The sequence below is a fragment of the Pieris brassicae genome, chromosome 6 (genome assembly GCF_905147105.1).
Source record: "Pieris brassicae chromosome 6, ilPieBrab1.1, whole genome shotgun sequence".
In the NCBI taxonomy this organism is placed as follows: domain Eukaryota; kingdom Metazoa; phylum Arthropoda; class Insecta; order Lepidoptera; family Pieridae; genus Pieris; species Pieris brassicae.
Genome location: NC_059670.1, coordinates 10817390 through 10830793, shown reverse-complemented (window position 1 = coordinate 10830793; position 13404 = coordinate 10817390). Strand labels below are relative to the sequence as shown.

The 13404-nt window shown below is 33.3% G+C and overlaps 1 protein-coding gene across 4 annotated transcripts in view; it reads right to left on the bottom strand.

Moving 5' to 3' along the window:
• LOC123710778 (RNA-binding protein Musashi homolog Rbp6) overlaps positions 1-13404 on the bottom strand; it is a 439295-nt gene that overhangs the window by 197829 nt on the left and 228062 nt on the right. For all 4 annotated transcript variants that reach the window (XM_045662968.1, XM_045662967.1, XM_045662965.1 and 1 more), the window contains exon 5: positions 13146-13187. In XM_045662968.1, coding sequence (XP_045518924.1) covers positions 13146-13187 — 42 coding nt within the window. The remainder of the gene's footprint in view (positions 1-13145; positions 13188-13404) is intronic.

Here is a 13404-nt window from a genome sequence, read left to right as displayed (position 1 = left end):
ATCATAAGACGTCTCCGTAATTGCGACGTGAGGAGATACGGAGAGAGCGCTTAAAGCCACTGTGCAGAAAAAAAGGCAATTAAAGGGATAAACTGGAGCATTTGGGTCGTGACTGTTAGGTATCTCGGAGGAGCGTTCGGGAGAGGTGCGTGCGTGGGGCTCAACCGGCGACATGTAAAGGGCGGGGAGCAATATCATAGACTACATGAGACGGGGCAGAAACGCCGAGACGCTATTGCACTTGAAGCTTTACAAAGCTAAAAGCAATACAGTTATTTGATTTAAGTCGGGTGTGTACCGCTGCCTTCCGCTGGATTGTGTTTGTACTGGTTTGGCAGATGTCAAAGCTGTATATTTTGAAACAAAAGCTCGTCGTTGTTTGCGATGTCTGTTTTCAGAGAGATATTAGTTGTATCTAGCTTTTATATTTATTATTATTTAGAATTACATTTCGGTGACGCTTTAAATGTAAATAATGTACATTTATATTGAATTTTAACGATCCGAGAACGTTTAGGGATAAACAAATTGTAATCTATGTTATTCGGTAATGACATGCTCTGTGGCCTGCTTTATAAATGGAAAATACCAATTCCCTATGAAATTAAAATTGTTTTGTAGTTAATAACACACAGTATAAATACAAACATAAAAGAAATGTCTGTCCTATGCTCCATTAAGGTTACTTACCTATGACGCTAGACCGACCTCAATTTCATAAAATTTTGGATTTATCCATGAAGCCATTCTAAAAAAAGGTTTTACTTATAATATAACTATTAGAATTTAAACTAAAAATACAAAATACATTTTTGGGAAACTTTTTGTAAAAAACAGATTTTTTGTGTTTTTTCCGTCCCCGATAGTAAATCCAAAAATAGGATGCTTTCAAATTTTGGTTGGTTTTTATCAAATGGAAATGTCATACATAAAATTGGAGGAGGGCCTCTTTACCGGAAGTGCGTGAAAGCGGAAGTAGATGTAGATTTAAATTGAGACATTCTTGAATGTGTCATTTTAATTTAAATACCAAGTATGAAGAATATCGGTTGCCATGTGTACAAAATCGTCAAACAAATTACGTAATCGATACTAAAGTATATCATAAGGGCCACGTACGTCTTAGATTTTTTTTTTGGAATAAGACTTCGTTTTTTTAGGGCAAACAAGGTAAGTGATACCAGAAAGCTTATAATACTTTTAACAACACTGGCCGAACAAAAAAATTGCGGGTATATTATGTACCAGTTATATTTTTGTGTCTATTACATATTTACTTTGATAATCTACTAAGAATGATATTGGAGGGATATGTACAGTTAATAGATGTGTATCCACCCACTAACGTACTAAAATCTTAATTGTATTCAAAGGTGATAATTGTTATAATTGTGTTTGGCTAATTCCGCTTACGCATCATGTATGTACATTACTCAATAATAGTAAAAAACGGTCAAATTCGATTTTTTTTTAAATTGTTATTAGTCATAAGATGATTGTGGCAATTTCACTTTAAATATTAATTTAACTTTGTTGGTTTTTTATATAATAGGAGGCAAACGAGCAGGAGGCTCATCTGATGCCCATGGACACATTGCCAGGAGGCTCGCAAGTGCGTTGTCAGCCTTTCAAGAATTGGTACGTCTTTTCTTCGACCCTAAGTCGAATTGGTTCGGAAATACTTCAATGCCTTAATAAGATTTTAATTATATTATATATTGAGTCTGGGTTAGATTTCTGTATCTTGATCGTTTTTATCTTCTTAATAAGCAAATGTGGTCAGTTTTCTGTGGCTGACACACGCCATCGGCTTATTGGGTCTAAGTTAAATCATTTTTTAAAGATGTTTTCCCTTACTGTACTAGTGCTAAATGCATATACAGAAACAAATTCAATGAATACACAACCATGATTCTAACCCATTTAGGATTGAGAGTCGAGCTTTAAAGCTGAAACTGAAAAGCAGTTTGAAGTCATTTAATTATTATTATTTTGATGAAACTCTACTTTCTGTATATTAAATTCAAGTAGCAAAAATATTAAACTTCACAATACAAACTGTAGAGTTTATATAGGCTATTTGCCAAATCCAAAGCTTTTAAATCGCGTTAAAGTAATGAAACAAAAACGCACGGATTTCTCGCCTTGCATTTTTATGAACTAAATGAGAAAACTGATTTAATATTAATATAGTGTACGTTCGTTTAAAACGGTGTGTTAATAATTTGCAGACGTAGATGAGGAAATGGAATTGAAAAAAATAAAGATAAAAAAATAAAAATAAAATGTTTATCGTTCTGTTGGATAATTCACTCCAGGTAAACCACTGCAGGATAAGCCGTAACAATTCAAACCATCGTGATTAGAGGTATCCGGGCTCGCCCTCTCTTTCTCCGTTGTTACTAAAAAAAACATTCATACATTCATGAGTCTTATTGCACCGTATTAACTATGAAACTCTTCTGACTCTTTTCATCACAACGTAAACACAATTTAATAGAAAGTGACGAAATACTGCAGTTCGTACTTAAAATACTGCAACTGAACTAATGTAGTTTTTGCCAACAGGCTTCGCAAGAGACGATGACAAGGGATGTCGTTGATCCTTTGGAAGATGGGACGGGCTTTGGTATGGGTGGCTGTGTGGACACGTGTGCCCCGTCTCACCTCCCTTGGACAAGGAAAAAAGCTTGCGCGACATAAGTCGTTCCTGCAACTTGGATTTTGTTCCCTTTGTAGTAGAGACTCTTGGGGTTCAAGAGCACAGGCGCTAATTAAATAATTAAATTAACTCCTAGTAGATAGTAAAAGTGACCCCAGAGCTAGTGTCTTTCTCGCTCAACAAACAAATATCGCAATACAGCGAGGAAATGCTGTTAGCATTAAAGGTCCACAGGCCACAGGGAATTAATTGGTTTTAATTTTCTATTTATTACTTTATAATTATTTTTACTATTACTGTAGGTTAAGAAAATTGTATATACTATATAGTTTTAAATAAGTTTGCCAAAATTACTTTAACTGATAAAGTAAGGATAACTTAAAGAGAAATAAATCCCTAATTACATAAATAAACATCAAAACATTCTCTAACTACGCAGTAAAAATTATATTACATTGGTTTGAAAGCCGGATGCGGTCTGCAAACTGAATTTTGATCCGGCACCCGGCTAGCTTACCCTCACTTTTAAAAGGTAAAATTTCTAACCACTTGTTTAATATTTAAACGAACCCTTGTCTAGAATATTAACCAGTCCCAAAATATCTCGGTTAGGTTCAGTTTTTAATCGCCTGGACACCACTTGACGTGCGGCTGTGATGGATGGCAGGCGAGCTCGGGTCACGTTTTGTCATTTTATTAATACTTAAATTGGCCACTGGTGACGGACGAAAAATATAACACTCGAAACAAAATTCCATCATCTTTATACCCACGCGATATACACTTTTACATTAAAAAAAAATATGTTTATTATGGAACATAAGATACAAGTATCACTTATTCCACGTCATTAAATTTGAATAGGTAGACATCTCTACTCATCGGCAAAAAAGACAGATGATGTAGGCCGAGGAAAAAAGCCAGCATAAAAAACTCTCCTACTCTTTCAAAATAGCAATTTGACCAAATGTACAATTAAGTGACTGCAATGCGATAAATTCTATCAAAATATGGCAGTAGCATAAAATTATGCTTGCTTATCCAGAAACTAAAATTTGTTTTATAACTTATAAGAAACATCGGGTAATAGACAATATTAAATAAATTTAAAGTCAATTAAGATCTGTCTATTTCCAACGGCGGTCATTTCCCGTAAGACAGTGTCCAAGACATTTAACGAAGCGGTGCAGGGTTAATGGCGTGTCATCGGTTATGATGAGCTGTCTGCTTCGATATAACCTCATCAGGATAAGACATATTACCTTATTAACAACTTTATACGAAACTGTCAGTGGTTGTAACATTTAAATAAAATTTCAATAAATAATAATCGTAAAAGACGTAGGCCGTTTTCTTGTTTGTTTCTGATTATATGTAATTTTGATCTTTTAACAGCCTCCAATTATTTAAAAGAAGAGAACATTGAAATAATTGAATATTATCACTTATCAATTAATATATATATAACTGCTTACACGTTCTCTTATTTTTTTAAATAATTTATAAGCCCAAACGTAAACTTTTTGGCGTAACCCAAATTGGAACTTCCGGTGCAAATGCTATAAATAATTAAAAAATATTTGTTTACTCGCCTATAATACCGGAAGGGTTTTGACGTGGGTTAAAACCGTATAGCCTGATACAAACTTGAGGCATGTCGTGTGCAAAGCCGATAACACTTTAATGATTGATACACTCATACATCTATGTTCAAACTAATGACAGGGTGAGAGACTTGACTTTCGAGTTATTAATTAATATTGCTATTATTTGGCCGAAAACTATACATTCATGTCTCGCTCAAGAACTTTAGCTTGTACGGATGTCAATGTACCATTAACAACTCAATGTATATCGAGTCAATGATGCTTTATATAACAGAAGGCAAATGGGCAGGAGGATCACCTGATGCAAAGTATTACCGCTGCTCACTACATGCTCAGACCAGTGTCTCTCACATACAATTTATGTATTTATTTAATGGTTTCTCGCTCGACCTTTACACATTTATTATATTACTTTATATATATATAGATAATACGCTATTCGAAATGGGCTATATCCTTAACACCTTAAGTTTGTTAATACTTAGAACAAAGGGCTTAATTTCACGTAATATTGAAGTTTCATGCATAACATGAAGTGGCAAGAAACACGATGAAACTATGTGCCGAGGTGTACCACACCTGATCTGACTGTCAATGCTATTGTACGCAAGGGGATAATTTTCATCCTTTGACTGTTTCAGTCGAGAAATCACTGTTTAATTTTGAATGAGTTGTGATTGTTTTTTAATCGCTTTTCGTATAAAACTCTGAATTGCATAGCTGTTGGAATACGAAGAGATAAAATAATATTTTTAAGTAAAATAAAAAGCCCTAATTAATCTAAAAATAGACTCGTATTTATTAAATCTATCGGTTAAAAATCGCTGAATTTTCTAAGATTTTCAACTTCTCGGACTTTACGGAAACTTTTGCTGCATATAAAATTTTGCAAAGAAGAGGTAATTGCCGAAACTATGGCCTATTTTGAGACAAAAGACAAATCGTACCATAAAATTGACTTCAAATCTGTATGACCGCTATAATCGTTGTATCGTGAAAGCAAATATTGTAAACGACCTATAATATACAAGAATTACATTTAAAAGGGGCTGATATGGTTATATCACTACATAATAAAATAATATTGGTACTTAGCTAAAATTTGTTTTACTTTGTAAATTTAATTATTTTAATTGTTAGCAATTCACAGTTTTTAACGAATCATTATTGGAACACAATAAAGGACTTTCTAACAATTAGTAGCGCGCTTGAAAGGTAAAATTCTTGCAGTGGAGAGAACGTACAATTAATACTAGCGAGGTACAATGAAGCGAGTATTAATTAAACTGTATAGGGCGCTATAACTAACTTAATCAGAAATAAAAAAGCGCTGTAGTACAATACCTAAAATGCAAAAGAAAAATAAGAAACTAAAAGTGCAGGATTGCTTTAAGCGCTTTAAGGGAACGTGTTGAAAACTTTCCCATTAGACATTACGATTAAAATCAAGTTTAACAATGGGTTTTATACGTCCGATCGCGTATACGAAGTTATCTACAACACTTAAAAAACTCAAGTATCTCCTTAAAAGCCTTGCGTATGACACTTTACCCTGATAAAAGTCGATTACAAGATGAAAGGAATTTTTAAGCAATTTATTACGTGAGACGCAACTTTTAACTTGCGAGCGAGTTTCAATTTATTTTATTAAAATAGTTAAGGCCGTAAAAGCGTATGACGAAAGTATTAAAGGTAATTGTTTACGAGAAGTATGTAAGGAATTCAAGAAATATATGAGAGAAAGGCAAGCTATGAGAAGGTGGAACATGATTAAATGCAATTTCTTCACAAAGTATGCTCCGTGTTCTATGTGAAACTTTTGCTTTCAACAGCGGTTTCTAAACTCGATGTGAGAGCGATTGTGGAGGTATTAAAAGGGAGGCATTTTAGTGGGATCGAATCACTCCGAGGTGAGAGATATATCGGTAATATAGATGGAGATTAGTCGCACAGTTAAGTGTGACACATTCAGGTGGGACACGAGATGCTAAAGAATTTTTTAATAAATATTTTTTAATGTTATATGAGGCAAACCGGTAAGGCTCTGCATGGCCGGTCTTACAAGAATTGGTACGCTCGTCCCAAGAAGGACCATAAGTCGAATTCATTCGGAATTTATTGCTTATGTCAAAATTGAAGTAGGTTATTTCATCGAAACTAGGATTACAATAAACGCCCTAATTTACATCAAATACATCCTTCGATGCCAATGTGAACCAAGTTGTATACAATATTTACATTATAACCTCATTTGCCTTTCAAGGTAATGCATGCTACGTTCCATATTTAAAACGAACCGATAGGGGAAATCAGGTAAAGAGCCAGGTAAGTAATGACGAAACAGATGTTGGAAGTGACTTATGAGCGGCTCGAAGCTCATAACTAGTGTCCAGCGGCGCATAAGTCGCGCGACCGCAGAGTGAGGCTGCAACGGACGCCGACGGGCCGACTCGCATTATTCACGACTATGTTATACAATATCTCGTATTTTACCTTTAATTAACGACCTGCTATTGGACTTAGCTGAGCGGCATTTTATGGCTCTTGTTGCCCGTAATTGTTCATTTGCAATGCAATTAATAACCTGAAGTAACATAGGTACAAGGTAATTTAAATGGGAAATTATTATGACGCAATCACAAGTTATAACCTAATTAACTTTATATTGTATGGTTGTTAAAGGAAATAATTGTTTTAAAATAACGTCCCCTTGTGTTTGAATTTGCCTAAGAAAAAGTTACGTGGGTGTATGAATGTATAATGACGGAGTATTTTAGCATTTGGTTCGATTGTGATGTTGACAGGAAGTCTTACCATAGACAAGCGACACGATCCTCATTAGCGGTTAAGTACGAGATTTGAATTACGAATATTTTTTTAATAATAATTGATGACCCGGTGAATCTCGTATCACCTACATATATTTATGTCAAAACTTATTATATTTTAAGAAAAACACTTTTTGAACGGATTAAAACTATGTATTATTTAATATATTATATATGTTAAAAACTTATCATTATTATTGATTATTTTTTAAAACAGACTAAAGTAAATAATCAAGAACATTATTAGTCAAATTGGTCCAGCAATTCTCGAGTTAGCTAGACAAAGAAACAGCAATTCATGAATGTATATTGATTGGTTTTTTTTTTTGAACCTGCTGCAGTCATTTGGTACAAGAGTAAAAATCTGAGTAAAGCAGACAACAATATTGTAGCAAAAGTGTTTAAGGCTAGCTGAAGGTGGGAGGGGTGAACTATAAATGAGAAAAAATATTAAAATATTTTATTAATAAATAGGTTACACGAACCATTCTTTAAACAAGCCCAAAATCACTTGAAAACATTGTTACAGAATAAAATTTGAACACTACTCGAGTAAAAATTTTTAATTGTACATTCAAAGTTTTAACGAGCGACTTACAGGAAAAAACGTCCTACGTCACTACGCTTTCGTGCAAGTAGGCATTGAAACAGTATTATCGCATAAAGGTGAAATATAGGAACTTTGGCTGTCAGTCTACACCAAGTTAAAACGAAGTAATTAAAAAAGAAAATACAAAATACTAAGGAAGTTGGAAGCTCTCTTTAAATTACTTGCGATTACACCGACAAAACGTTTAATGAAATAGGTAGAAAGGCCTGCGAACGCCGAACGGATAGATACTAAAACTAGTTCAACTTACGATAAAATTTTTGAATTTAATTGTCTACAAAATAAAACAGATTAGGTATTTTAAGACTGAAAAAGAGATATTTTGTTTTATTATACATAGTACAATTACAACAACACTTCAATATACTAAACATCAGAGAAGTTTTATATTTAGTATTATCCAAATTTATTATCTATATATATATCTTGCCAATTCGATTAACAAATGATCATGAAACAGATACAGAAATCTGAGCCCCAGTAAAGGGTGTAGCGCCATTGATAAATTTTTTTTAAATATCTAAATCCAATTATTACGTTATTAAAAAATAGTTTTATTGACGTAAAATACGTTGCAAAAGGCCTAGTCTTCAGGGTCTCAAATAAGGTGATCAAATTAAAGATACTGTTAATTGTTAATGCACCACAACCAGCAAGGTTTTAAAGTCTTTGAAAAAATGCTATCTATCACAGATATGATACGTGTACTATTTTATATCCGAGGACAAGTTGCATCTATAGATTCTCCGCTCATTATCACTGAAGATAGAGAGATTATTGATTTCGTAATTCTACATCTAAAGGAAAATATATATAACACCTAACAATTACAATAAAAATATACATCTAACTACTAACTGACGTGGACTAATCTTAAATTTTCATGATTCATGTGCACTTTTTACTTTTTGTTTTTATGTATCCTTTTTTTAAACTATGTGTGTGTATATTTTTGCACTTCTTGCCTACCTTCTAATTTAATACATTTTTTTTCTCTTTTCACAGTGGAAGAGATCGCTCAAAACTGATAAGGCCGCAAGTTACCCTGCTTATATTTTAATTTGGTTCAATTTTTATATTGCAATGCAACGAAGTGTTCATGAATAAATAAATATCATGTATTCCATTTTTCCAAAAGGTTCAATCATTTACAAAAGGGAAAAATTCTTCAAAATAACTAAGTAATACCTAATTTGGCTGTGATGTATGGTGTGTGAAGGTATGGAGGTATGGAGGATATGTAAGGCTTAACTATAATATATAACAAATTTAAGTTATTAAAACTAAGCTAAATATTCGTCTAATGTATAATTTCGAATCAATATATAGAAATAATTTTTTTGTAAGCGAAGTGGACTACGAGTTAACAGAAGCCGTAGTTCACCAAGTACACTAACTGTGGTAGAGATGTGGGTTTTTCCTCAGATCTTACTGTAAAGAGAGTTGAACTACTTTGAAGTCCATTAAAGAGTATGAACTGAGTGTGATTACAAATAGTACCGATTTTGGCGACCATTTCGAGGTCGATTAGAGTGTTTTAATTGAATTTGTAGTAAACTTTGACTGGACATGAGCCTTGGATAGGATTTACTTTCCTTTCATTGTTTAGACTGTAACTATTGTGATTAATGCGCAGTTGTTATATAAAACAAGAAGTGCAACAAGAGATTTGATTCAATAGAGAGTAGTTGTTGAATTTGAAATATGAAATAAAAAACAAATCCTCTGCCGCGTCTATCAGTCTGTTCGCGATAAACTGAAAGAAAATTGCACGAAATTTATTAAGGTTTACGCCAATATCTACAATGATTCATGAGGAAATATATTTTTTCAAGATTTTCGGGTTACGGTATCCCGTGTGTAGCCGGGGCGGATCCGAAGTTCTAATAATACCTCTCATATAGTTTACACATAGTCAATGTTATCACGGACTGAAACATTGGTCTAATATCAACGTTCCTGTATAGTGATTTATTGAATGTTTTACTCCATTTTCAAATATAATATATATATATATATATATATATATATATATATATATATATATATATATATATATATATATATAATATCTTTATTTTTTTTAATAGAAAACAAGATGGTTGGTCGCAATTTGCTGATTCAAAATAGGCTAAACATACTTTTTTATTACCAATTTACGGTATTGCTGGTACGGTTTTCAATATCTTCTCTTCTACGATTTTTTAAATTTAAAATTAGAATTACAGATGTATTGTATAGTGAACGGAATATAAATATGTAACGGGAGGAAACGTTGACGTCTGCGTTCCGCCGCGTCGGTACGGAAACCGCGTCAATTAACTTGCCCACAATGACATATTAGCCTTTGTTCCATGTCTCTACATCTACACTAACAATGCACTGCGACTGTTTATCCTTCTCCAAAGATTGCCGCAGAATTGCATTAAGGCATCATTAAATATTCGATTGATATGTTTAAAGAAGTTTCTCATTAGAAAAAATGTATTTTATTTACATGAGAAACTTAATACCGTACGAGATACACGTTGCCATCGGCCGTCCTAATTTAAGCCTACTAGGATCATTCTGATACGTATCTTTAATGTACTTTTAATTGGTTAAACGCGTTAATATTCCGAATTTTAGATGGTAATTGATTAAATAATAGCAAAATAGACTTCTTCATATAATTTGCACGCGGCTTCGGCAAGATAAGCAAACTCGCTCGACGAGTATTGCGTGCAGTGGTGTGTTTGATTTTTTTAATGATAAGCTACTATAGAGAGAGTTATTTAAATGTTCAATCATTATAGAATTATCAGTCTTAAAAATTATATATTTAACGATTCCAAACAACTTATTAATTTATAGAGTTCCAATAAATTTTGACCAAAACATTTATTTTCCTTTTATCTCCAAAACAATTAAAACTTCGCCGTCACCCGCCAGATGTTAAGCAATTTTGCTTGAACTGATTCTAAATTAAATAGATCTGCGAAAATAAAAAGCCGGTTACTGTCAATGTCAAACAAAGAAGATGAAAAAAGTTTTCTTTCGGGTTCCATTTTCCTCCTCAATTCCTCTTTTAGTCTCTTAAAACTTTTAAAAATAAGAGGTTTTTGCAAAAGTCTCAATTATCGATAAAGGCGATATTAAAAATTCGTTTGTTTTGTCCTTAGTTCGCCGAGAAAGATGTCCCCTTTTTCTATTGTTTGCATTAGACGGGAAACGGCGTACGATAATCACGAATTTGAAATTCACCGCAAGCACAAAATTACAATTTCGCGCGTCGTTTATCATCTCGACTAATTACACTTACAAAAAAGTTATCCCACAAAATTATTCGTCGTAATACTACGTTATGGAATCAAGTTCGTACTTAGGTAGTTACCAGGACTCGATCGATAGAACATGATAATTTACATACGAAGGTGCCGTTTGGTAATACAGTGATGAAGGAACAAGCTCTAAATTTATTCGTGAGCATTATAGTGTACCTAACATGTATGAGCTAGCTCTCCCTTAATGTATTCATGTAATTCGCATTGCCGGCATCCCCTTTGACCGGCCACGCAACGCCACACCGGCCGGATAGAGTAATGTTTTAAAACCATCCATCAAGTATAATGTCCATAGAAAGAAAGAGCGCGCAGGCTCTCGCGGTTTTGTTAATATCGCAAACATTCTACCCATATGTGGTATTCCAATTTCAAATTGTTTCTCATACAAAATGTTGTTCTGTAATAGAGAAATCTTTGTAGTTCAATTTATTTCCCAAATGCTACATACAATTTTTTTCACGTGAATTATTACAGAAGTAATATTTATAGCTGAACAAAAACATTGAACCGATAAGCCTTGGATTCGAAGTCTTAACATTAAATTTATTGGCACGCAAAATCCTTGCGCAGATGTTTGGGTATCGCGGATATTTTGACTATCGTAAAATTGTTAATATGAAGTTACCTTTCCCTTTTAAATTTGAATTGCAAATTGTCCCTTTACTTAAGCTAATACACTCTAAATTTAAACCTGCCTTACTCTTTGAACCAAGGATAAACCTTTGACATCTAGAAAACAACAACGTATAATAAAACCAAATGTGGTGATTTTTTTTAAATAATCAAGTAATTGTAAAAAAACAATAACGACTTTACGTGGGTTGGAAAATTCATTTGATTCAAAGCGCGTCCCCTAGTAGACCCATTATCTAGGAAATTCGTCAGATAGAATTGTCTGGAGCGGAAATTGTGCATTCAACTAAGGAAGTTTGTTTGAGGCGCAAAATAATAATTTAATAAATGTAAATTTTATTGTTTAAAATATATAAAACTTTTATCCTGGTGGTATTTTATGGCTGTGTAAAATAAGACAGGAGTGTTAGACTAGTGGTTACTTGCGACTCTCAACCCTGAGGTCATGCGTTCGAAAGAAATACAGCGTATGTCCGGCACAGAACGACATCGACTTGCCTATATTGAATATATGAAAATATTATGTATGTATACAATAATAGTGATAAGTTTACTAGAATAGAACATACGCACAATGTTAATTCTCGGAACAAACGCAGGCTGCAATTTACCCGTACTAGATTATCTAAAGTTAGTAATTCTTTTTTGGAAAAAGAGATACTCTTCTCTAATTCAATCCCAGAGCCTCTTTTAATAAATTTTAGAAATGTAAAAATAAAAGCTGTGTAAAAGGCTTACTATAAAGTTAACGATTATCCAGTTCACAAAAGGGCCTGGGACTAGTACTAAACAGGCTATTTTTTTGTGTGTGTTGTTTACCATTTTGTATGATGATTTTAAGAGTACCGATTTTTTTTCTATCTATTCAAATTTAATGACGTGGCATATGTGATAACTGTATTTTATGTTCCATGATGAACATATATTATTTTATAAATAAAAGCAACCGGGAACGCACTCATGAGCCCTCTGAAAACTCAAGGGAAGCCCTATGGTGCAAAACATGCATTTGGTTACAATTCTTCAATATTTGTTTACTTTTCAAAGAAATATTAGTTTTTAGAAGAAAAAAATCACATGCTTAATTTATACTCTACAGGTTTAAAATATTAAGCAAAAAATAGTCTTATTAAAACAGTACAAAATACACATTTTCCAAATAAGATCATACGTGTATTATATAGAGCGAAATAGTAATTACGCGATTCAATCAGGTCGTCGCGTCCAGGATACGGTCCCGAAGATCACACTCCGCATACCAAATTATAATCCCCTACTTATTTATGCATCATGAGCCAACATCTTAATAGCGAGCGAGAGTTATGTCCAGCCTAAAATAATATTTTGTGTAAATGTTTGAAAATAAACAATGGTATTTAGCAAAGATATTTTATGTATGTCGTAAGTTCAGTGAAAATTTAATCTTGATGAGGTTAATAAAGCTCCAGTTTATGACTGACCACAAAGATATCATTCGCTTACCTTTGGATGTGCTCTTCTGGGAAATGCCACTTTGGGGTCAATCTGTAAAGAGAAATGTACAATTTTAATCTGGCTAAAATAGTTATAGCTCGTCGTATTTTCTGCATCTATGATATATTAATCTAAGCTAATATTGTTAAATCTAGTTGGTAAGATTGCTAGGCTCGCAAGAGCGTGGCCGGCCTTTCAAGAATTGGTACGCTCTTTTCTTGAAGGACCCTAAGTCGAATTGGTTCGGAAATACTACCACATAGTGGTG